Genomic DNA, 23146 nt, shown 5'->3' with positions numbered 1-23146 from the left:
ATGTTGATGCTTTGGGTTTTTATTTTGGTATCTATAATTCGCTCTGATGCTAATGGTATGTTTAGTTCTTTTAATTTAGCTTTACGTTAAAGTTTTTATTTACAACGATTTAGACAATAAAGCCAGTCAAAAAGATAACATATTTCAATTTATTTTCCTTTAAAATATTATCTTTCGTTATATTTCAAGATTCTGCATGTTTATGCCTTTCCTTCAGCTTCTTAGATATTAACCTTTAAAAGTTGGTATTATTCATCAAAGCCCTTGATTATGGAACAAGTTTATTTGAAAGCACACAGTTCCATGCATTCGTCACTGATTGGCTGCCGTTGTATAGCTACTGCTCGACAGTGGTACATTTATAATCGATGGATATATCGAAAATTTTCATCGATTCCATACCTACTCTCAGTTTGTTACCCAGTTGTTCTTCCTCGAACCAGAATACTTCAGCTACCTGTTTGAGTCCACTGTTCTATCGACAGACTGGTTAAGGGAGCCGAACCGAGCCGCGGTCTTAGTTGACTTCTGTTATTGTCGCTATTCTGTGCCGACCAGGCATTTCTTGTGTAGCTACTGACAATACTGCGGGATAACAGAGGTCCGCGATCGAGTGCAGGGCGCAGAGGCACGACAGGAAGGCTAGACGGCTACCGGCTGGTTGGCACGCACTTTGGGGGGGACGCCCGGGACGGGAGGTGGGGGCGGTGAGGTGGGCTGGTCGCCGGCGGGCGGCAGCTGCCGGCCGGGGTCCAGCTGGTAGGCCTCGTCCAGGGGGTTCCACTTCTTGTCTGCGGCGGGCGACGCGGCCGCCGGCTCCGCCCACGGCTGCAGCTCTCCGGAGGCGAACAGCGCGTAGAACGTCACGCCGAACAAGTGCACCATCGCCGCCATGATGAACACAGTCTTCCAGCTGTCTCGCGTCTGCAAAAGAGAGCACGAACATGGAGCGGTTGGCACGTCACATCGTGTTGTGTATCAGTGTGCCCCAAACTTTAATATTGTGGGCAACAGGCTGTAGGCGTTGAACATCGACGTGCACTAAGTGTCCCTGGATTATGTACGAGGCGTGTTTTTTCAGTAAGTACCGTTTTGAAATTAAAAAAAGACGTGCTAAGATATCTCAATAGTTTTATTTTCACATGAAAGCCTGTACCTTAAACTACTTTTCTACGTAATTAGTCACTTTTCATAAGGTTGTACCAGTTTTTGAATACCCTCCTCATAGAAGTCTGCCACCTGACTTGCTAACCACTTCATCACCACTGTTTTTACTTAGCCATCGTCTTTGCTGTGGCCTTCTCCACCAGACATCACGGCGCCTAGATTTTCAGCAACCAAACTGACAGCCTGCCGCCGCGGGTTGCCCGCTTCGCAGGCACATCGAAGCACTACACAACCGACAGGCAATATTGATGAACGGCCACAACAACAACACCGCAGCAAAGACACCAGCGGCCACCAGGGGCCACTACCGGCCCACATAAACGTAAGGAAGAGGTCGCTGCAGATCCCGGAACTGTTTTTACACGTTAAACCACGTGATGGAAAATAGTTCTGAGGTACTCATCCGTCGAAGCGATATAAAGGCCGGCGCTCGGCCGCACATCGGCAGTTCATCGACCGCCAGCAGCCATGGATAGCTGCCGCCCCGGCAACCCAGCTTGGATCTTCTCGATGATCTCTGGATTAGGCTTGGTATATCGGAGAAGTCTCTGGCGGAGACTAGTAGGAAATCATTTCAGTTGTTTTCTATATTATTCTTGTATGTAGCTGTGATTCGAAGACGGATCACTGTTTTGTGTTAGCGTTATACTTGGAGAATTTGTTTTGGTTAATTGAACAGTCCAATAAATTGTTTTCGGACTGTTGAAGGAAATTGAAAATTTAATATTTTACTGCAATTAAAGCATAATAATCGATATAATAACATGATGTGACCCAGGAGCAGATATAGACTCAGATCACAATATAGTAGTTAGGAAGAGCAGACTGAAGTTCAAGGGATTAGTCAGGAAGAATCAACACGCAAAGAAGTGTGATACAGAAATACTAAGGGATGAATAGACACGCTTGAAGTTCTCTAAGGGTATAGATACAGCAATAAGGAATAGCTCAGTAGACAGTACAGTTGCCGAGGAATGGACATCTCTAAAAGGGTTGGGAAGAAAAACACAGCTACAAAGAAAGTAATTAAGAAGAAACCATAGGTAAAAGAAGAAATACTTCAGCTGATCGATGAAAAAAGGAAGTACAAAAATGTTAAGGGAAATTCAGTAATACAGAAATACAGGTCGCTGAGGAATGAAATAAACAGCAAGTGTAGGGAAGCTAAGACGAAATGGTTGCCTGAAAAATGGGAGAACCCGAAAAGAAATGATTATCGAAAGGACAGACTCAACATACAGGAAAGTCGAAACAACATTCGGTAAAATTATAAGCAATGTTGGTAACAGTAAGAGAACAACGGGAATTCCACTGTTAAATGCAGAGAAGAGAGCGTATATGTAGAAAGACTACATTCAAGGCTTCTATTAGGGATAAGGTTTGTCTGATCTGATAGAACGAGAAACGTGAGTCGATTTAGAAGAGATGGGGGATCCAGTATTAGAGTCAAAATTTAAAACAGCTTTGGAGGACTTAAGATCAAATAAAGCAGAAGGGATAGATAACATTCCTTCAGAATTTCTAAAATCATTGGGGGAAGTGGTAACAAAACGAATATTCACGTTGGTGTGTAGAATGTATGAGTCTGGTGACATACCATCTGACTTTCGGAAAAATATTGCCCACGCAGTTCCGAAGACTGCAAGAGTTGACAAGCGCAAGTATTATCGCACGATCAACTTAACAGCTCATGCATCCAAGTTACTGACGGGAATGATATACAGAAGAATGGAAAATGAAATGCAGGATGTGTTGGATGATGATCAGTTTGGCCTCAGGAAAGGTAAAGGCACCAGAGAGATAATTCTGATGTTGCGGTTGATAATGGAGGCAAGACTAACGAAAAATCAAGATACGTTTATTGGATTTGTCGACTGGAAAAAGTGGCCTTCAATATAAACTTGAGCAAGACGTTCGAAATTCTGGGAAAAATAAGGGTAAGCTATAGGGACAGACAGGTAATGTATAATACGTACAAGGGTCAAGACGGAATAATAAGAGTGGACGACCAAGAACGAAGCGCTCGGATTAAAAAGATTGTAAGATAGGGATGTAGTCTTTCCCCCTTTTGTTCAATCAGTACATCGAAGAAGGAATGAGGAAATAAAACAAAAGGTTCAGGAGTGGAATTAAAATTCAAGGTGAAAGGGTATCAATAATACGATTCGCTGATGGCATTGGTACCCTGAGTAAAAGCGAAGAAGAATTACATGATCTCCTGAATGGAATAAACAATCTAATGATTACAGAATATGGATGGAGAGTAAATCGAAGAAAGACGAAAGTAATGAGAAGCAGCAGAATTGAGGACAGCGAGAAACTTATCAGGATTGATGGTCAGGAATGCTATCTAGGCATTAAAACGACCAATGACGGGCGGAGCAAGCAGGATATCAAAAACAGACTATCACTTTCAAAAAGGGAATTCCTAGCCAAGAGAAGTCTACTAGTATCAAACATCGGCCTTAATTGGAGGAAGAAATTTCTGAAAATGTACGTCTGGAGCGCAGCGTTGTATGGTAGTGAGACATGAGCTGTGCGAAAACTGGGACAGAAGAGAATCGAAGCGTTTGAGATGTGGTGCTACAGTCGAATGTTGAAAATTAGGTGGACTGATAAGGTAAGGGATGAGGAGGTTCTGCGCAGAAAAGGAGAGGAAAGGAATATGTGGAAAACATTGACAAGGAGAAGGAACAGGATGATAGGATATCTGTTAAGACATCAGGGAATGACATCCATGGTATTAGTGGGAGCTGTAGATGGGAAAACTGTAGAGTGAGCCGGAGACTGGAATACATACAGCAAATAATAGAGGACATAGATTGCCAGTGCTACTAGGAGATGAAGAGGTTGGTACAGGAGACATATTCGTGGCGGGCCGCTTCAATCCAGTAGAAAGACTGACGACAGAAAAAAACCAAGATCACATAACGATGATGAATAAAGCTGTACACGTCTCCTTCCTGATAGACGTCGCTATATACAGCACTCATAATTTGCAATGTGGAGACGACCAGATAAACTAAGAACACGGAAGATGAGTATAATGTCTCGTGGAGGAATAACTTTGTACATATCGCTCCTGTGATATTATTAGACACCCGAATTATAGCAAAATGGGCTGTGAAGATCCTACATGACATAAAATACCATCCTTTTTTTGCTACCAACTGCATCACGCAGCTGCAATTACTTCTTCCAAGTCGGGTTCCTGGAGAACATAGTTTGCTTACTGATAACTCGTTATTTAATCTGTGACCACTACATCAACACTACTTAAATATGACTCACTAGACATTCAGACTCTCTTTGACACATTGGAATAATACGGAATAGACAAAAAAAAAAGGGTATTCTTACAACAGATACTACAGACGCATTACTTAAAACAAAATTTATGAGAGAAATCTCAGAACCGTTCGAGATAAAGACAGGGGTCAAGCACGGAGACGCTCTCTCACCGCTTTTATTCAACATGGTCTTGGACAAAATTGTCAAAGGATGGGAAAAAAGTAAAAGGCTTTTCGTCAGGAAGAACACGCGCAAAGGAGATTTCCATTATACGCCTGGCATTTGCAGATGACCAGGCAATATTCAGCAACAATAGACAAGGAGCACAAAAAGCAATTGAATACAAGTACTTACATGAAGTTTCTGCCAAAACAAGACTACAGATATCATATGAGAAAAAGCAGCACACAAGCCATGAACACAGAATACGGAAACGTTAACAGAGTGAAAAAAATTGAAGTATTTATGAGAATATTTACAAATAGAACATCAAACAAGTCATCCAACAGAAAAACTTCTGAAAGCGTACAAACTTACAATAAAAGGAACATTTCACGACACGCCAAACTCTGGCACTGCAATACAGTTGTACTATCAGATGCACTCTACGCATCATAAATGACCACAATCGTAGCATCAGGAAGAATACAGACAGAAAAATGACGACATAAAGTCCTCAGAAAAGGTTTCGAGCAGTTCACAGAGATTGTATCTGGCTGAAGAGACTAACTAAAGAATTACACGAGCACATGGAGAGACTCACAGATATGAACAGAAAACGACGGCTAACATTCTATTGAGACATTCATTACGTGAACAACAACAGACTCACAAAGAACAAGACTCAATAAAAAATAAAAAATAAAAAGAATACCTAGAATAAGCAGGAATCAGTAGATAAATGATATACGAAAGAGACAGATTCAGAAGGGAAATCATGAATACGCATTTTGAAGTAAAAGAAATGAGGAAACCAGGGAAAACATGGTAATAGCAGAGAAAATAGGACACGGTAGAAATACGAAGGAATATTGCCAGCAGCAAATTTATTTGTTCTACCGATCTATTACCTCCTTTTCTTGGCTTATTCTTCAACAGTATCTATGGTTTATTACATTCTTGTTACATGTTCACTCCTTTTATTTCTCTACTTTGCTGTTTCTTGATAGGGATTAAATGTGTTTAATTCTTTCCTGGTAACTTCATTTCTCTCTTTATCAAATGATATACAATAGTATGTATGAGAAGTAACAGAAAGGAGGACAGCGAGACATTTAACATCATAATTGGGAATCTCGAAGTACATGAAGTTACGGAATATTGCTGCCGTGGCAGCAAAATAACAGTGACGGACGGAGCAAGGAGGACATAAAAAAATTAGACAAGCACTGGCAAAATGGGTGTTCCTGACCGGGAGAAGTCAACTAGTATCAAACATAGATTTTACTTTGAGGAAGGAAATTCTGAGGCTGTACGTTTGGAGCACGGTAGTGAGTCATGGACTGTGGGAAAACAGAAACAGAAGAGAATAAAAGTATTTTAGATTTAGTTCTATAGAAGAAAGTTGAAATTAAGTGGACTGATAAGGTAAAAATGGATAGGTTCTCCACAAAATCATGGAGGAAATGAATATATGGAAAACGAAAGAAGACGAAGTAAATATTCCAGAATTCGAAACCAGAACAGCTGTTAGCATGAGTGACATAAAAGTAGATATCTTAGGTATTGCGAAACAACTCACATCACTTAAGAAAGGAAAGTCTTCCGGTCCAGATGGTATACCAATCAGGTTCCTTTCAGGGTATGCAGACAAAATAGCGCCTTTCTTACCAATCATATACAACCGCTCACTTGACGAAAGGTCTATTCCTAAAGACTGGAAAGTAGCACAAGTCACACCAATATTCAAGAAAGGAAATAAGAGTAGCCCGTTGAAGTACAGATCCATATCACTGACCTCAATTTGCAGTAGGATTTTGGAGCATTTACTGTACTCGAACGCCGGCCAGTGTGGCCGAGAGGTTCTAGGCGCTACAGTCTGGAACCGCGCGACCGCTAAGGTCGCAGGTTCGAATCCTGCCTCTGACATGGATGTGAGTGATATCCTCAGGTTAGTTAGGTTTCAGTAGTTCTAAGTTCTAGGGGACTGATGACTTCAGATGTTAAGTCCCATAGTGCTCAGAGCCATTTGAACCATTTTTGAACTTTGAAGAAAATGAATTATTGGTACATAACCAACACGGATTCAGAAAATATCGTTCTTGTGCAACACAGCTAGCTCTTTATTCCCATGAAGTAATGAGTGCTGACGACAAGGGATCTCAGATCGATTCCCTATTCCTAGATTTCCAGATGGCGTTTGATACCATTCCTCACAAGCGACTGTTAATCAAATTGCGTGCATATGGAGTATCGTCTCAGTTGTTTGACTGGATTCATGATTTCCTCTCAGAGAGGTCACAGTTCGTAGTGATAGAGGTTAATCATCGAGTAGAACTGAAGTGATAGCTGGCCTTCCGCAAGGAAGTGTCATAGGCCCCTCTGCAATTCCTGATTTACATAAATGATCTAGGTGATAATCTGAGCAGCCCCCTTAGATTGTTTGCAGATGACGCTGTAATTTACCGACCAGTAAAATCATCAGACGATTAATTCCAATTACAAAATGATCTAGAGAGAATTGTGTATGGTGCGAAAAGTGGCAATTGGCACTATTCAAATAAAAGTGCGAGGTCATCCACATGGGTACTAAAAGAAATCCGATAAATTTTGGGTATGCGATAAATCGCACAAATCTAAGGACTGTCAATTCACCTAAATACCTAGGAATTACATTTACGAGCAACTTAAATTGGAAAGACGACATAGATAATAAAGTGGGGAAGGCGAAACAAAGACTGCGCTTTGTTGGCAGAACACTTAGAAGATGCGACAAACCCATTAAAGAGACCTCCTACATTACACTTGTCCGTCCTCTGCTGGAATATTGCTGCGCGGTATGGGATCCTTACAAGGTAGGATTGATGGTGGACATCGAAAAAGTGCAAAGAAGGGCAGCTCGTTTCGTGGTATCGCTCAATAGGTGTGAGAGAGCCACTGATATGATACGCGAGTAGGGGTGGCAGTCACTAAAACAAAAGCGGTTTTCTTTGCGGCGAGATCTATTTACGAAATTTCAATCAATAAGTTTCTCTTCCGAATGCGGAAATATTTTTTTGACACTCACCTACGTAGGGATAAATGATCATCATAATAAAATAAGAGAAATCAGAGCTCGAACGGAAAGATTTAGGTGTTCCTTTTTCCAACGCGCCATTCGAGAGTGGAATGGTAGAGAAGTAGTATGAAAATTGTTCGATGAACCCTCTGCCAGGCACTTAAGTGTGAATTGCAGAGCAACCATGTAGATTTAGACGTAGAACGTTGAGAAGAAGGGACAAGATGATAGAACATCTGTTAAGATAGCAAGGAATAACTTCTATGGTACTATAGGGAACTAGAGGGGAAAAACTGTAGAGGAAGACGGAGATTGGAATATATACCGCAAATAATTGAGGACGAAGGTTGTAAGTGCTAGTCTGAGATGAAGGGTTGGCACGGAAGAAGAATTCGTGGCGGGCCGTATCAAACCGGTTAGAAGACTTGTAAGTAGGCTGTTTATGTTTTCTTATCGGCAACGTTACGTAGCGCTCGGTATGAAAATCACTGGCTGTGCTGTGTGCAGTATGTGGCTAGTTTGCATTGTTGTCTGCCATTGTAGTGTTGGGCAGCGGCAGCTGGATGTGAAAAGCGCGTAGCGTTGCGCAGTTGGAGGTGAGCCGCCAGCAGTGGTGGATTTGGGGAGAGAGATGGCGGAGTTTTGAAATTTGTAACACTGGATGTCATGAACTACTATATATATTATGACTATTAAGGTAAATACATTGTTTGTTCTCTATTAAAATCTTTCATTTGCTAACTATGCCTATGAGTAGTTAGTGCCTTCCGTAGTTTGAATCTGTTATTTAGCTGGCAGTAGTGGCGCTCGCTGTATTGCTGTAGCTTGAGTAACGAAGATTTTTGTGAGGTAAGTGATTTGTGAAAGGTATAGGTTAATGTTAGTCAGGGCCATTCTTTTGTAGGGATTTTTGAAAGTCAGATTGCGTTGCGCTAAAAATATTGTGTGTCACTTTAGTGAATGTTTGAGTACGTTCAGTTTTGCTCAGCTGTTTGAAAAGCAAATAATGTAAGAGGTTTATCAGCACAGTAATTCTAAAATTGTTCTAAAGGGACGTTTCAGACTGATGACTCAAAAGAACGATAAGGAACCACTAACTGTTGTCAAAGATATCGTCCTTGTAGTAAAGTCGAGTATCATATGGAAGTTCCCTTTCTTCAAGCCTTTTCCATGACATAATTCGGTAAATTACATACGCCCTAAACGAACAGTGCTTAACTCTCGACAGTGATGACAGAGGAAGTCGTTGACGTCTTGAGCTTACAAACAAATCTGGCGCGGACAGAAATCCGAGTAACATTTATCCGAATGCTAGTGGCTGAACGGCGCATTACGAGAGCTCCTCACATGGTCTTTGGTGATGTTATCGATGGCGATGGGGCAGATGAGGCCGGCGATGGTGCCGATGCCGTTGGACATGCCCATCAGGATACTGGCGTACCGTGGCGCGATGTCCAGGTGGTTCACGTTGAACCCTATAACAAGAGGCAAACAGACCGTTTGATGAGTCAGCTGTTAACTACGATTAAAAAATCAAATTTCAACATCTGCGTGGGCGTTAGATTAAACAGCTATACACATATAAACAAAGCTATACATTACCACTCAAACAAAGGTTCTAAGGCACTCTGTTCAATGGTAATTAATAAGTATTGGATCTTTTAATTTATTGTCAACCAAATCCACACAAATCGTTTCTACTACAACCTAGAAGAAATAAAAAAACTCTTTTATTGAAATATCCCTGTTTTATAGCATACACCGAGATGACAGAAGTCTTGGGAAACCTCCTAATATCGTATCGGACCTCCTTTTGTCCGTCACATTGCAGCATCTCGACGTGGCATGGACTCCACATGTATCGTTGGAAGTCCCCTGCACAAATATTGAGTCATTACGTCTCTGTTGCTACCCGTAAATGTGAAAGTGTTGCCTGTGCAGGATTTTTTGCATGTACTGACGGCCCAGTTATGACCCTTAAATGTTCAATCGGTGGCCAAGTCATTCGCTCGAATAATCCAGAATGTTCTTCAAACCATTCGTGAACAATTGTGGCCGAGTGACATGGCGCGTTCTCATACATAAAAATTCTGTCGTTGTGCGGGAACATGAAGTCCTTGAATGGCTCCAAATCCAAGTAGTGATTTCCTGTCAATGATCGGTTCAACTGGACCAGAGGACCCAGTCCATACCACGTGAACACGGCCTACACCATTATTGAGTCACCACCAGCTTGCTCAGTGCCTTTTTTACAACTAGGGTCCATAACTTCGTGTTGTGTGGGCTACAACCGAACTCTACCATCAACTCTCACCAATCGAAATTTGAGGCATCTGACCAGTCCACGGCGTTCCAATCATCTAGGTTTCATCCGATATGATCACGAAGCCAGGAGAGGCGCTGCTGGTGATGTCGTGCAAAGGCATTCGCGGGTGTCGTCTGCTGCTTTGGCTCGTTAAGGCATAATTTCGCCGCACTGTCCTAACGGACACGTGCGTCGTCCGTCCCACATTGATTTCTGCGTCTATTTCGTGCAGTGTTGCTTGGCTATTAGCACTGATAACTCTAAGCAACCGGAGCAGCCCTCGGTCGTTAAGTGAAGGCATCGGCCATTCCTTTGTCTGACCCGAGAGGTAATGTCTAGAATTTGGTATGTTCGGCACACTCTTGACACTGTAAATCTCAGAGTACTGAATTCCTTAACGATTCCCGAAATATAATGTTAAATACTGTCGAGCGGCCGTAATCAGGTATGAAACCTTCTCACAAGAATCGCCTGAGTACAAATGACAAGTCCGCCAATGCACTGCCCGTTTACAACTTGTGTACGCGATACTAGCGGCATCTATATATGTACATATCACCATTCTATGACTTTTGTCACCTCAGTGTCAATGCTCTTGTATGAACTGAAAGGCTGCATTCATTTAAGGACTGATGTTCTAATTCATCATATTCTTCAGTTGCATCTCTGTGTGTATTCATGTTCGATCGAAATGACCTGGCACACATCTTTTAAATACAGGGGCTGGAGAAAGATAGAGAAACATCGAAAGCACGACACATTAAGATCCCTAATACACTACTGGCCATCAAAATTGCTACACCAAGAAGAAATGCAGATGATGAACGGGTATTCATTGGACAAATATATTATACTAGAACTGACATGTGATTACATTTTCACGTAGTTTGGGTGCATAGATCCTGAGAAATCAGAAACCAGAACAACCACCTCTGGCTGTAATAACGGTCTTCGTAGGCCTGGGCATTGAGTCAAACAGAGCTTGGATGGGTGTACAGGTACAGCTGCCTATGCAACTTCTACGCGATACCACAGTTCATCAAGAGTAGTGACTGGCGTATTATGACGAGCCAGTTGCTCGGCCACCATTGACCAGCCGTTTTCAAATGGTGAGAGATCTGGAGAATGTGCTGGCCAGGGCAGCAGTCCAACATTTTCTATATCGAGAAAGGCCCGTACAGGACCTGCAACATGAGGTCATGCATTATCCTGCTGAAATGTAGGGTTTCGCAGGGATCGAATGAAGGGTAGAGCCACGGGTCGTAACACATCTGAAATGTAACGTCCACTGTTCAAAGTGCCGCCAATGCGAACAAGACGTGACCGAGAGGTGTAACCGATGGCATCCCATACCATCACACCGGGTGATACGCCAGTTTGGCGATGACGAAGCGTGTGCGTGTGCTTTACTATTAACCTTATTCGAAAAGCATTTTGTAGATAGTATTCGGATATAATAATCAATTTATCACCGAAATTATATCTTTGTCCGGCAGTTAGTTCAGGAACTACGAAGTTATAAATAGCGATATACTTGAAAACGAAACTTCAAAGCGACATTCGCTAGAGATAAGGTGAAATATGCGTACAATTGCTCACTTGACATGTGCGTATGCGGGCAATGACACGAGTACAAGGCCTATTCTAAACCCATGAAACGTTTTAAACCAGATTTGGTACACGTACTACTTACTACCTGGAAGAAATACTGTGAGGTTAAGAACCACCCTCTTCCTGTTGGGGTGGGGGTGATAACGTGGAGAGAATGGGGTAGGACAAGATGGACAGACATGGAGGAGAAGGAAATGGATACAGATAAGGAAGGAGGAGTAAGTGGAAGGAGAGAGTGGGGGGGGGGGGCGGAAATGGACAGAAAGAGAGAAAGGAGGAAATCGGCTCATAAAGGGAAGAGGGAGAGGGAAGAGGAGAAGGTGGGCAGAGAAAGAAAAGTGCAGGAGATGGACAGTGAGAGGGGGTAAGAGGAGATGGAGCGAGAGGAAGAGGAGGTGGAGAGGGAGAGAGGGGAGGAGCAGATGGACATAGAGAGTGGGAGGAAGAAATCGATAGAGAGTGGGAAAGGAGCAGGTGGACAGAGAGGGGTGTGGTGGAGTTGGGGAGTGAGGGGGAAAGACAGGAGATGGACTGATAGAAGATTGGAATAAACATATACCCAGGCCATTTTTATAAGTAATTGTTTAACCGCAGGTAACACCACGCGACGGCGCAGAACCGCATTCCCACATATCACAGCGAGGTATCAAGTCGAGGAGTGGGCTGATAGGAAACGTGTTGCGAGACATCAGCAAATAACTTCCATGTTACTAGAGGGAACTGGAGAGGGTAAAAAACATATAGAAGCACAGGGATTGCGATACGTCCAACAATCCAGCAAATAATTGAGAACGTAGGCTAAAATTGCGACTTTGAGATGAAAAAAAAAAGATAATTATTTAGGATTTAGATCCTAAGTTATGTGCTTTGTTGTAGCACTGTAAGACAGTATGTTACTGTAGGTGACTCACCGGAGATGGCGAAGCCGCTGAAAGCGACGCCGAGGGTGAGCGCTACCGTGGCGGCCACTTTGGTCTGCGCGTAGGCCACCACCATGAAGAAGCACGCCTCCATGCCGAAGCCGCCGCAGTTGAACACCTTGCGCACGTTGGTGGTGGTCAGGTAGCCCTTCTTGCGGACGTGGTCTGCCAGCAGACCTCCCAGGGGCACGATGATCGTCATCAGCAAGTGGGGCAGCGCGCCGACGAACCCCGTCTGCGCAAGAGCGTAAACGACGACTTCACACAACTTGCCATCCAGTCTTGTAAGATTCCTGTCGGATGCAATGTGGTAGTTACCTCTGACAGCGAATATCTTTCCTGATAAAATAAACCATCAGAAGCACAATGTTTGCTATCACAATACTGGTTCTGCAGCATTTCGAAGGAGATTGGAACTTTAAAATTTAGCAAGAGGTACGCGGTTTCCTTTCATTTTATGGCATTAACCCTGATTTTGAGTTGGGTAAATCAAGTGTCAACATAAAAAAAACGTAAAATGAGAAAAGAATCTGTGCTGAAAGTGTACGAGGTTATCTTTTGGCCCTGCAGACATACAATAAAACACAAACTATAATTTAATATCGTTGCTTGAGAATAAGGGGCATGTGGCAATAGATTCGCATACTGAGATGAAAATTGGAAATGTTGTGGTACCGTTTGCGACTTCGTATCTTCACTGAAGTATCTGTGAGACCTACCGTTAGTATAACAAATGTGTCTAATTTACGAACTTCCAACTTCATTTTTAATGGATTGGAAGTTGTTTCTTTTAATATGATTTCCTGACGTGAACATATTATAGAACGGCATTCGTGTAGCAGGCCTCACAAGCCTTCCAACAGTCTAATTCGCGCCCATCTCCTCTATATTTATAAAAAACTACGTTTTTGTAATTTTTGATCATCAATATCTTTTATTTTGTGCTCATTTTGAGGAAACATGCATTGATAGCCTTGTTGAAAATCATATTCATGTCTCAGGCTGGACTTGGACCTCTGATCACTGCTTCACAAACCTGTGACGATAGCCCGAGATCACTTATGTCGGGAAAGTGTTACGTATTAAGCTATGTTCAACAGGCGTGACATTCTGTGATTTTTCTCTCACGTGTATTTTGCCGTAAAATTGAGACTTATTATAACCAACGTAGTTGAAAATCAAGTTTGTTAGTGTTTTTAAGCGCAAACAGAGACACTATATCACAAAAATTGTACAAAGAAATAACTACCACTTTTACTTGTTAAAAGAGAACAAGGAATTTCAGATTTCTGTAGTAAAGTTTGGCGTTCGCTATCGAACCTTCTGCAGTATGTGTAAATGCGGCTTTGCTTTAATCATTGTGTATCGAGACAAATTACGAGGGTGAGTCAAATGAAAACCTTAAATTTGTAATAACAAATCGAAATTTCGCGCCGATATCCTGTAAATTGGTAAGCGTGCTGCAAACAGAGTGCAGAATGGCCTGGAGGTGGCAGCATAGTACAGATGCACACATACCGTCGCAGTATCAGTATAAAGATGGCCACCCCACTTGCGACTTGCACAAGGGAAGAATGGCGTTCTATTATTCGGTTTTTGCGTAGTGAAGGTGTGAAACCTATTGAAATTCATCGACGAATGAAGGTTCAGTACGTTGATGAACGTTTGTCACAGCAGCGAGTCTACGAATGGAGTAGGAAGTTAGAAAATGGTGTGCTTTCAGTGGAAGATGCTCCTCGTCCAGGCCAGGCACAACGAGTTGTGACTCCACAGAACATTGCAGCAGTTGAAGCTGAATCACATTGCAGCATGTTTACAGATTAGTCATGGGGCAGCACACCACATTGTGCATGATGTGCTCCAGTTTCACAAAGTGTCTACAAGATAAGTGCCATGGCAGCTGACTCCTGAAATGAGAGAACGACATGTTGATGCTTGTGAAGAACTTCTTCGGCGCTTTGCACGAGAATGTGGTGGCTTCCTTGCAAGAATCGTTACTGGGGACGAAACCTGGGTTGACTTCCACCAACCGGAAATGAAGAGAGCGAGCAAGGAATGGTACCATTCCTCATAACCAAAACCGAAGAAGTTTCGAACAGAACCATCAGCAGGGAAGGGTATGCTGACTCTCTTTTGGGACGAAAAGGGCTTCATTTTGGAGCATTACATGCCTAGTGGGACCACTGTCACCAGTGCATCATACACAGATCTCCTAAAAAATCATCTGCAGCCTGCTATCAAATCAAAGCGACGTGGATTGTTGTCATCAGGTGTCCTTTTACAGCATGACAATGCAAGGCCACACACTGCCCGTACAACAGTTACAACAATCACAGACATGCATTTTGAGAGTCTTCCTCATCCACCATAATCACCAGACCTTGCCCCAAGTGATTTCCATATGTTTGGACCACTCAAGGACGCAATGGGAGGAAAGAAGTTCCGTTTTGATGAAGAGGTACGCCACGCAGTGCATAAGTGGCTGCGTAGGACTACCAAAACAATTTTTTTCTAAAGGTATTTATGCACTTTGTAGGCCCTGGAGGACTTGCATTGAGCATAGGGGAGACTGTGTTGGAAAGTGATACAGCTTTGTACCACTTCTGCACAATAAATAATATAAAAAATTTAAGGTTTTCATTTGACTCACCCTGGTATATATAGGACGATCAAAAATTCGTTTGAGCGTTTGCTGCAGTGTATATGCAACGTAGCGCGACACCGATGCGGGTAAATAAGGACCGATATGTGGGCAAGGGATTAGCGTATCACTCGTAACTTTCGTAGTGCGTGGGGTAAATAACGAAACGTGAACTATGGTGACATTGTTGCCAAATGCGTCCATACAGGACTAATGTCGTGATAGTATTTTTCGTGTCTGCCGAAGGACAAACACCGGCAGACATCCATTGAAGAATGAAGAAGGTGCACGGTGCAGCGTGTCTGTAGAAAACCTCCGTTGTGGAATGGTGCCCCAAGTTCTGTGCTGGTCGCTATTAGACACAAGACGCTGATCGATCCCATGTCCCAAATGTCGTAACGCAGAATTTACACCAACTCAAGTGGGACACACCCAAGCAACTTGCCTGATAGTCCCTCAAAAAAGCCTTAAATGGTCGACGATTCCAGTCGAACGATGATATCAGCAGGCAGTGACGGACTACTTCACACAGTAGGACACGATGATTCACCAGACCGGTCTCTTCAACCTGGTGGGATGGTTGCCTCGATGTTCAGGGTGATTTTGCTTTATTGGCATACCGAGTCTGGACAGTAGGGCCTTCTAACGGAAACTTTTTGGTTCGCCTCTTATAAGCAACAGCCTCTTTCATGTCCCGCCATGGGGCGAGCCCTCTCTGTCACACCGACGTAAGGGCAGTCCCCATCAGTTTGGTCTCTATTGTTTACCACCGATAGCTGGAGGATGGCCATCTGAGGTCAAGTCCTGGCAGTCACGTGGGATTTCAAGTGAATGTGTGGCGCTATTCTATGAATATACACATCCTAGAAGCACATCGATCGTATTTGGTGGACGACGGCCTTGAAATTTAATGTGTTGTTTATGCTCACATAGTACACGGACGAACTGAAAATACAGACTCGAATATTATGAGTTATCTCGAAGATAACCATTTATTGTCAATCAGTCATCATCGATTCAGAAAATATCGTTTTTGTAAAATACAACTGGTTCTTTTACACGTGAAGCAATGAGTTCTATTGACAGGGATCTCAAAACTGATTTCACAATTTTAGATTTACGGGAGGCTTTTGACACGGTTCCTCACAAATAACTCTTAATCAAGCTGGGTGCTGACGGAGTATCGTCTCACTTGTGATCTCTTGTCAGAAAGGTCATAGTCAGTAGTAATTGATGAAAAGTCATCGAGTAAAACAGAAGTGATATCTGGTGTTCTTCAGGGAAGTGCCACAAAAGTTCTCTCTAGTATTTCTGACTTATATAAACGATGTAGGAGACAATGTGAGCAGCCCTGTCAGACTTTTTTCGATGATCCTGTCATTTATCGTCTCTTTACAAGTCATCAGATGAGCACAACCAATTCCAAAGTGATTTATAGAAGATATCTGTGTCAGTTGACTCTAATTACTGAAAAGTGTGAATTTATCCATATGAGTACTAAAACGAATCCGCTAAATTTCGGATACATGATAAATCACTCAAATCTAAAGGCTGTGAGTCTCATTAAAACTTAGTCATTACAATTACGAATAACTTAAATTGGATAGTGTTGTGGGGAAGGTCAGCCAAAGACTACATTTTATTGGCAAAACACTCAGAATATACAAGAGGTCTATTAATGAGGCTGCCTACACTCTGCTTGTCCTTCCCCTTCTGGAGTACTGCTGCGCGATGTTGATCGGCATAAGATAAGACTGACAGAGGGCATCGAAAAAGTTCAGAGAAGGACAACTTGTTTTGTACTATCACGAAACAAAAGGGAGAGAGTACCACGGATATGATATGTGAACCGGGGTGACAATCATTAAAACAAAGGCGTTTTTCGTTGCGGCAGGATCTTCTTATGTAACTTCTATCACCAACTTTTTTCCTCCGAATTGGAAAAAATTTTGTTTGTGCCCATTTGAACTCAGAGAAATAATCATTGTAATAAAATAAGAGAGATAAAAGCTCGTATGGAAAGATTTAAGTGTTCGTTTTTCCCGTTTTCTGCTCGAGAGTGGAACGACAGAGATATACTTTGAAGGTGGTTCGATCAACCTGTTGCCAGGCACTTGATTGTGAACTGCAGTGTAGTCGTATAGATGAAGATGTAGATTGGCAACCGTTGGACTAGTACGGTGAGGAGAAAAGTGTGTAGACTATATATGAGCATTCGCGGATATCCACTGCGCCCCAGGAATTATTACACTTTGTGTTTTGGGCCTGTTTGCCCCAGTGTTATTTAAAAGGAGTATGCCGGTCGTGCTAACTTACATTGGTAAATTATTTTTTGTCATTGTTATTTCTCTGTATTGGCTTGGCTTTGAGCCATGTTGATATTTTGTGAATGTTGTAACTTGCTTCCGTAATATAATGAGTATTCAGCATAAATTTATGTTCAGTTTTCCTGCTTAATTGAAGTCATTTTGGCGTTCTCGTTAATTTTATTTGGGCCTTCCTTAATGGAATTAGCCTTAGTAATTTCAGTTTAAAATTAAGCTACATACATTGCTAAAAATCTCTGTCATGCCACGTTACAGATCTTCCTATCTACCGTGTTCGAGTACGGTTTGTGATTTATCGGTATTGTGTGTGCTGACTGTGGTACCTAGGGTAAATTTATCTACTTGTTGCTGAAGTCAGTTGGGCGTGTTATTTAAACTTTACTTACACACCTTCCATCGCTACCCATTTTCTTCATTTTTTTTAAATAGAGGCTCATTCTCTGTTTTGATCTGATAACTAAATTTCTTTCATGTTAGATTTATGATTATGGTACACACGTTAACTGAAATGTTTTTCTCTCTGTTTTATTACACATTCTACCTTTTTTAGTGTATGATGATACCTAACCACCGGAGTGCGGTGGAAATCAACGGTTTGATATCTCAAGTTGAATTATTCAGTTTTTGATTCTAAAATTGTATTTCTCATTTTTTTGCACTCACTTGAATGTCTCAGTCTTTACACAGCTTTCTGGAATACCTTTCAAAAAATAAAATTCTTCTCTGATTTAAAAGTTATGTTTTTGTGACCTAGCGCCTTACCATTCCCATGTCATCGCTAATAATAGTAATTCACGAATAATTAATTGGTAAATCTACTCACATGGATTAGTTAAAAGCCCCAAGATTTTGAACATATCTTTACAATGAGCCCGATTACAATTTTTGTAATTATTCATATAACCATTTTCTTGAGTTTGAAAGCTATATTCATATTTCGTGCATTTGTTGCCTAGAAAAGAATTCACTGCTAAGGATTGATGTTTCATGTGAGACTAGAAGGCACTGGCTGTTACACACTGATGACAGGACTATGAGAGGATAACGTGATGATGGAAGCTCTGTTTGTATATTTCGCCCCTCCATTCAAATAAAAAACTGTGCCAGTGGCCTGGTTCACGCGACAAAGTAAGGCAGAATATTGGGATGAGAAGCTATAGAAAGCCAAGTAATCTCTCAGCACAACTCAGCACAGCTTCTCTGTGCTTTGGTCTTTTTCAGTGATAGTCTTCAGTGTATCAATCAAAGGTAAAAAGTCGATGCTGAATCTTTATTGCTGATTCTCATTTTTCTCTTATTTACTGTCAAGAACGCTCTGTGATTAATGTTAGCGGGATGTAAGTTTCTCCTTCCATATTTCCTTGTGGAAAAGATGGAGATATATTACAATGAGAATACGAAGTTCACACTCTGCATGATGTCGTCTAGTATGCCCTCTCGTACTGTCAATTAGCATATAATACTTCTTTTACGAATGATAATTTTTTAAAAAACAAACTACGCAGTAGAAAATTTGGTTGATTTTGATTAACAAAACTATAACCTCTCCGACTGTCTGCATGCTCCCAATTGACTGAGTGTAGACCTAACACATCTAAAACTGAGGCGAAAGTTTGCGAAACGATGAAACTTCAGTTTGAGAATCAATATTCATTACTAGATGTTTTGAGTTTGTTACACAGACTATATCTAACAGTGTCATTTTCTCCTCTTCATAATGACATTTATAGCATGTGATGTCTTTATCTTCAATTCAACTTTATTGCGTATTGCCCAGTTGTAAATTTCCATGACGGTAGCATTTGCTTCTTGTGTGGAGTGAGTTTTCTTGATTTTTTTCTAGAGTAACACTGTTAGGAAAATCTTTGATGTGTGTCAGGAACAGTATTAGCCCTAATGTACTGCCCTGAGGAACACTTAAATTAATACACTGATGTTAATACATTTTGTTTCTGATGTTTTGTTGTATTTGACGTTTCCGTTGTCTCTACTCTTTGCACCTTATCTTCTGGGTATGATACGAACTAATCATGAGGTAACACTTCTTATTCGTTATCGTTGTAGTTTATATAGTGGCGTCTTATGGCAAATGGTATCAAAAGCCTTTGTCAGACCTAAGTAAATTTCTGTGATACATTTTTGTCAACAGCATCAAGTGCCATTTTTGTAAATTCCACTATAATTAATTCTGCATTTTTACCAATTCGGAGCCCAAAATGTGATTTATTTAAGAGTGTTGTTTTTACTTCATTTTACTGCCTCCTCCAGGACTAGGCTGTCAGCTTGTTTTGGACTCAATTTTTCTGCCATCTCTACATGAGATGACAAACGTATCTTCTTACAGGAGGACACTGTCTAAAGGAAAGCTTCAGAAATTCTATTGTCCTACGTTCTATAACTACAGTTTTTCCCCTTTTCTCATTGTTTAGAAAATTCTGTCATTCAGCAAGAATGTATTATTTTAACTACTACCTAATCTCTTTATTGCTTCCTTTTATTTAAGTCGTAATCTTTCACTGATTTAAGGAACCGCATTTCACACGATGAAACTCTGTTTCGATACTTTGTTCTATTTACCCCGTCCTCGCTTCCATACATAATGAGGTTTGTGACAGGTATACTCTTATACAATTTAAGTTAGTCTGTTCTCTCACCTTACATTTCAATGTTCACTGGAGTTTTCTTAACATATACTGAAATCGAGGAACTTTTCCTTCTGTTCGTCATCATCTTTAAAAGATAAATTACAACCAAGATAAATAAAGCTTGAAACTTGTCCTAGTTTGATCGTCAGTTATTATCTCGGCTGTGATTGGGAACTTTCTTTGCTATACCATAACTTTTCTGGTCCCAGAAATTCTGAAAACTGTAGCTCCTACAAATGATATTTAGTATGAATTAATTATCTGCAGAAAACATTGTGTTTATGTACATATTGTTATTCAGTTTTATTCCAGGATGGACATGTTGTTTACAGGTCCAATAATTTCGACATATAGTGAAGTGAGTTGAGGACGGGCTGCAACCTTAGCGTACTCCTTGATTAATTATAATTTCTTGTGTTAACTTCCGCTCCAAATCTAAAACAATTTTTGTCTTTGCGCACGTATCTCGAATAACTTCAATCAAGTGTTTGTGGTAGGAGTTTTTTTCATTATGCTCTAAAACTGCCCCTTATCTACCGTATCAAAAGATATTACGTAATCAACAATCCCTCACAGTTGCAGACCATATCTTTGGCGACTAGTTTCGAACCCACTGATTCATTCTCAAGCTTGGCCTACTGAGACTGCACTGAAAGTGCCCGATCTTAATAACACACATCAAAAGGGCACTACATGCTTTATAAAATGTTAGTAAATGACTGTCACAATCAAGATGTGCTGACTTAACAAGTCAGTTTGATTCTGACTAGCTAAGCAGGGATACGTTGATTGTATGTATTGCCGGTTGATAGTTGTTATTAAGATCAGGTATTTTCAGTGCAGCCTCGGTAGGCCAGACTTGAGAATGAAGCGGCTGGTTCGAACCTAGTAGCCAAACATATGTATTGTAAATGTGACAGATTGTTAACGAATGCTTCATGAAATTTTGAAAAGGTTGCTGCTCCTGTGTCAACAAAATGACGGAACTGAAAATAGTATTACGTAATTAACGAATGTGAACCAGGTTTTTAAGTTAAATTGCCTTCTCCAGTATTTATTTTAAGCTAAATATACACTCCTGGAAATTGAAATAAGAACACCGTGAATTCATCGTCCCAGGAAGGGAAAACTTTATTGACACATTCCTGGGGTCAGATACATCACATGATCACACTGACAGAACCACAGGCACATAGACACAGGCAACAGAGCATGCACAATGTCGGCACTAGTACAGTGTATATCCACCTTTCGCAGCAATGCAGGCTGCTATTCTCCCATGGAGACGATCGTAGAGATGCTGGATGTAGTCCTGTGGAACGGCTTGCCATGCCATTTCCACCTGGCGCCTCAGTTGGACCAGCGTTCGTGCTGGACGTGCAGACCGCGTGAGACGACGCTTCATCCAGTCCCAAACATGCTCAATGGGGGACAGATCCGGAGATCTTGCTGGCCAGGGTCGTTGACTTACACCTCCTAGAGCCCGTTGGGTGGCACGGGATACATGCGGACGTGCATTGTCCTGTTGGAACAGCAAGTTCCCTTGCCGGTCTAGGAATGGTAGAACGATGGGTTCGATGACGGTTTGGATGTACCGTGCACTATTCTGTGTCCCCTCGACGATCACCAGTGGTGTACGGCCAGTGTATGAGATCGCTCCCCACACCATGATGCCGGGTGTTGGCCCTGTGTGCCTCGGTCGTATGCATTCCTGATTGTGGCGCTCACCTGCATGGCGCCAAACACGCATACGACCATCATTGGCACCAAGGCAGAAGCGACTCTCATCGCTGAAGACGACACGTCTCCATTCGTCCCTCCATTCACGCCTGTCGCGACACCACTGGAGGTGGGCTGCACGATGTTGGGGCGTGAGCGGAAGACGGCCTAACGGTGTGCTGGACCGTAGCCCAGCTTCATGGAGACGGTTGCGAATGGTCCTCGCCGATACCCCAGGAGCAACAGTGTCCCTAATTTACTGGGAAGTGGCGGTGCGGTCCCCTACGGCACTGCGTAGGATCCTACGGTCTTGGCGTGCATCCGTGCGTCGCTGCGGTCCGGTCCCAGGTCGACGGGCACGTGCACCTTCCGCCGACCACTGGCAACAACATCGATGTACTGTGGAGACCTCACGCCCCACGTGTTGAGCAATTCGGCGGTACGTCCACCCGGCCTCCCGCATGCCTACTATACGCCCTCGCTCAAAGTCCGTCAACTGCACATGCGGTTCACGTCCACGCTGTCGCGGCATGCTACCAGTGTTAAAGACTGCGATGGAGCTCCGTATGCCACGGCAAACTGGCTGACACTGACGGCGGCGGTGCACAAATGCTGCGCAGCTAGCGCCATTCGACGGCCAACACCGCGGTTCCTGGTGTGTCCGCTGTGCCGTGCGTGTGATCATTGCTTGTACAGCCCTCTCGCAGTGTCCGGAGCAAGTATGGTGGGTCTGACACACCGGTGTCAATGTGTTCTTTTTTCCATTTCCAGGAGTGTATTATCTGTGCAAGATCTCACTTGCCTCAACCCACATTTTTCTTCCAGGCAGAGCGTGTTATAATCTTCAGAATATTGCTTATTAATTTAGCTTATATTACATACGCAGCATTTCGCAAACTTATTAAACGATAGTTATTACAAGAACTTCATCACCTTGCTTTAAAATTAAGATTACTTTAGATTTTCTGCATACATTGGGTATGGTTTTCCTTTCCCAATGTAGATTACTTATATTAAGTACTTTAAGAATCATCCTGCCAAATTCGTTTTATCTAACCTTTATGCTTGCCTCTCTTAAAAGTCTGATGGAATTACATTTACCTGGAAACACACTGAGTCTCAATTTTATCTTCGACAGAAACCGAAGTAATGAATTAAAATTGTGCCAAGCCCGTACTTGAGCGTGGTCCCTCCCTTACTAGGCAGATGTGCTATCCACTGTCCCAGCCTGGTTTCCTGGCAGACACAGCTGCACGGACTGTCTTAGTCCGATGTCCTCACTAACACAAACAATTCACTTCTC

The 23146-nt window shown here is 42.2% G+C and overlaps 1 protein-coding gene across 1 annotated transcript in view; it reads right to left on the bottom strand.

Moving 5' to 3' along the window:
* Window positions 1-642: 642 nt before the first annotated feature.
* Window positions 643-23146, bottom strand: part of LOC126092787 (vesicular glutamate transporter 1) — a 169955-nt gene continuing 147451 nt past the window's right edge. Inside the window, exons 9-11 of the mRNA XM_049908515.1 lie at window positions 12503-12746; window positions 9023-9150; window positions 643-924 (exon numbers count right to left, since the gene is read on the bottom strand). Coding sequence (XP_049764472.1) covers window positions 643-924; window positions 9023-9150; window positions 12503-12746 — 654 coding nt within the window. The remainder of the gene's footprint in view (window positions 925-9022; window positions 9151-12502; window positions 12747-23146) is intronic.

Source organism: Schistocerca cancellata, chromosome 7, assembly GCF_023864275.1.
Source record: "Schistocerca cancellata isolate TAMUIC-IGC-003103 chromosome 7, iqSchCanc2.1, whole genome shotgun sequence".
In the NCBI taxonomy this organism is placed as follows: domain Eukaryota; kingdom Metazoa; phylum Arthropoda; class Insecta; order Orthoptera; family Acrididae; genus Schistocerca; species Schistocerca cancellata.
The sequence above is the reverse complement of the archived record's forward strand: the minus strand, read 5'-3'. Positions and strand labels throughout refer to the sequence as shown.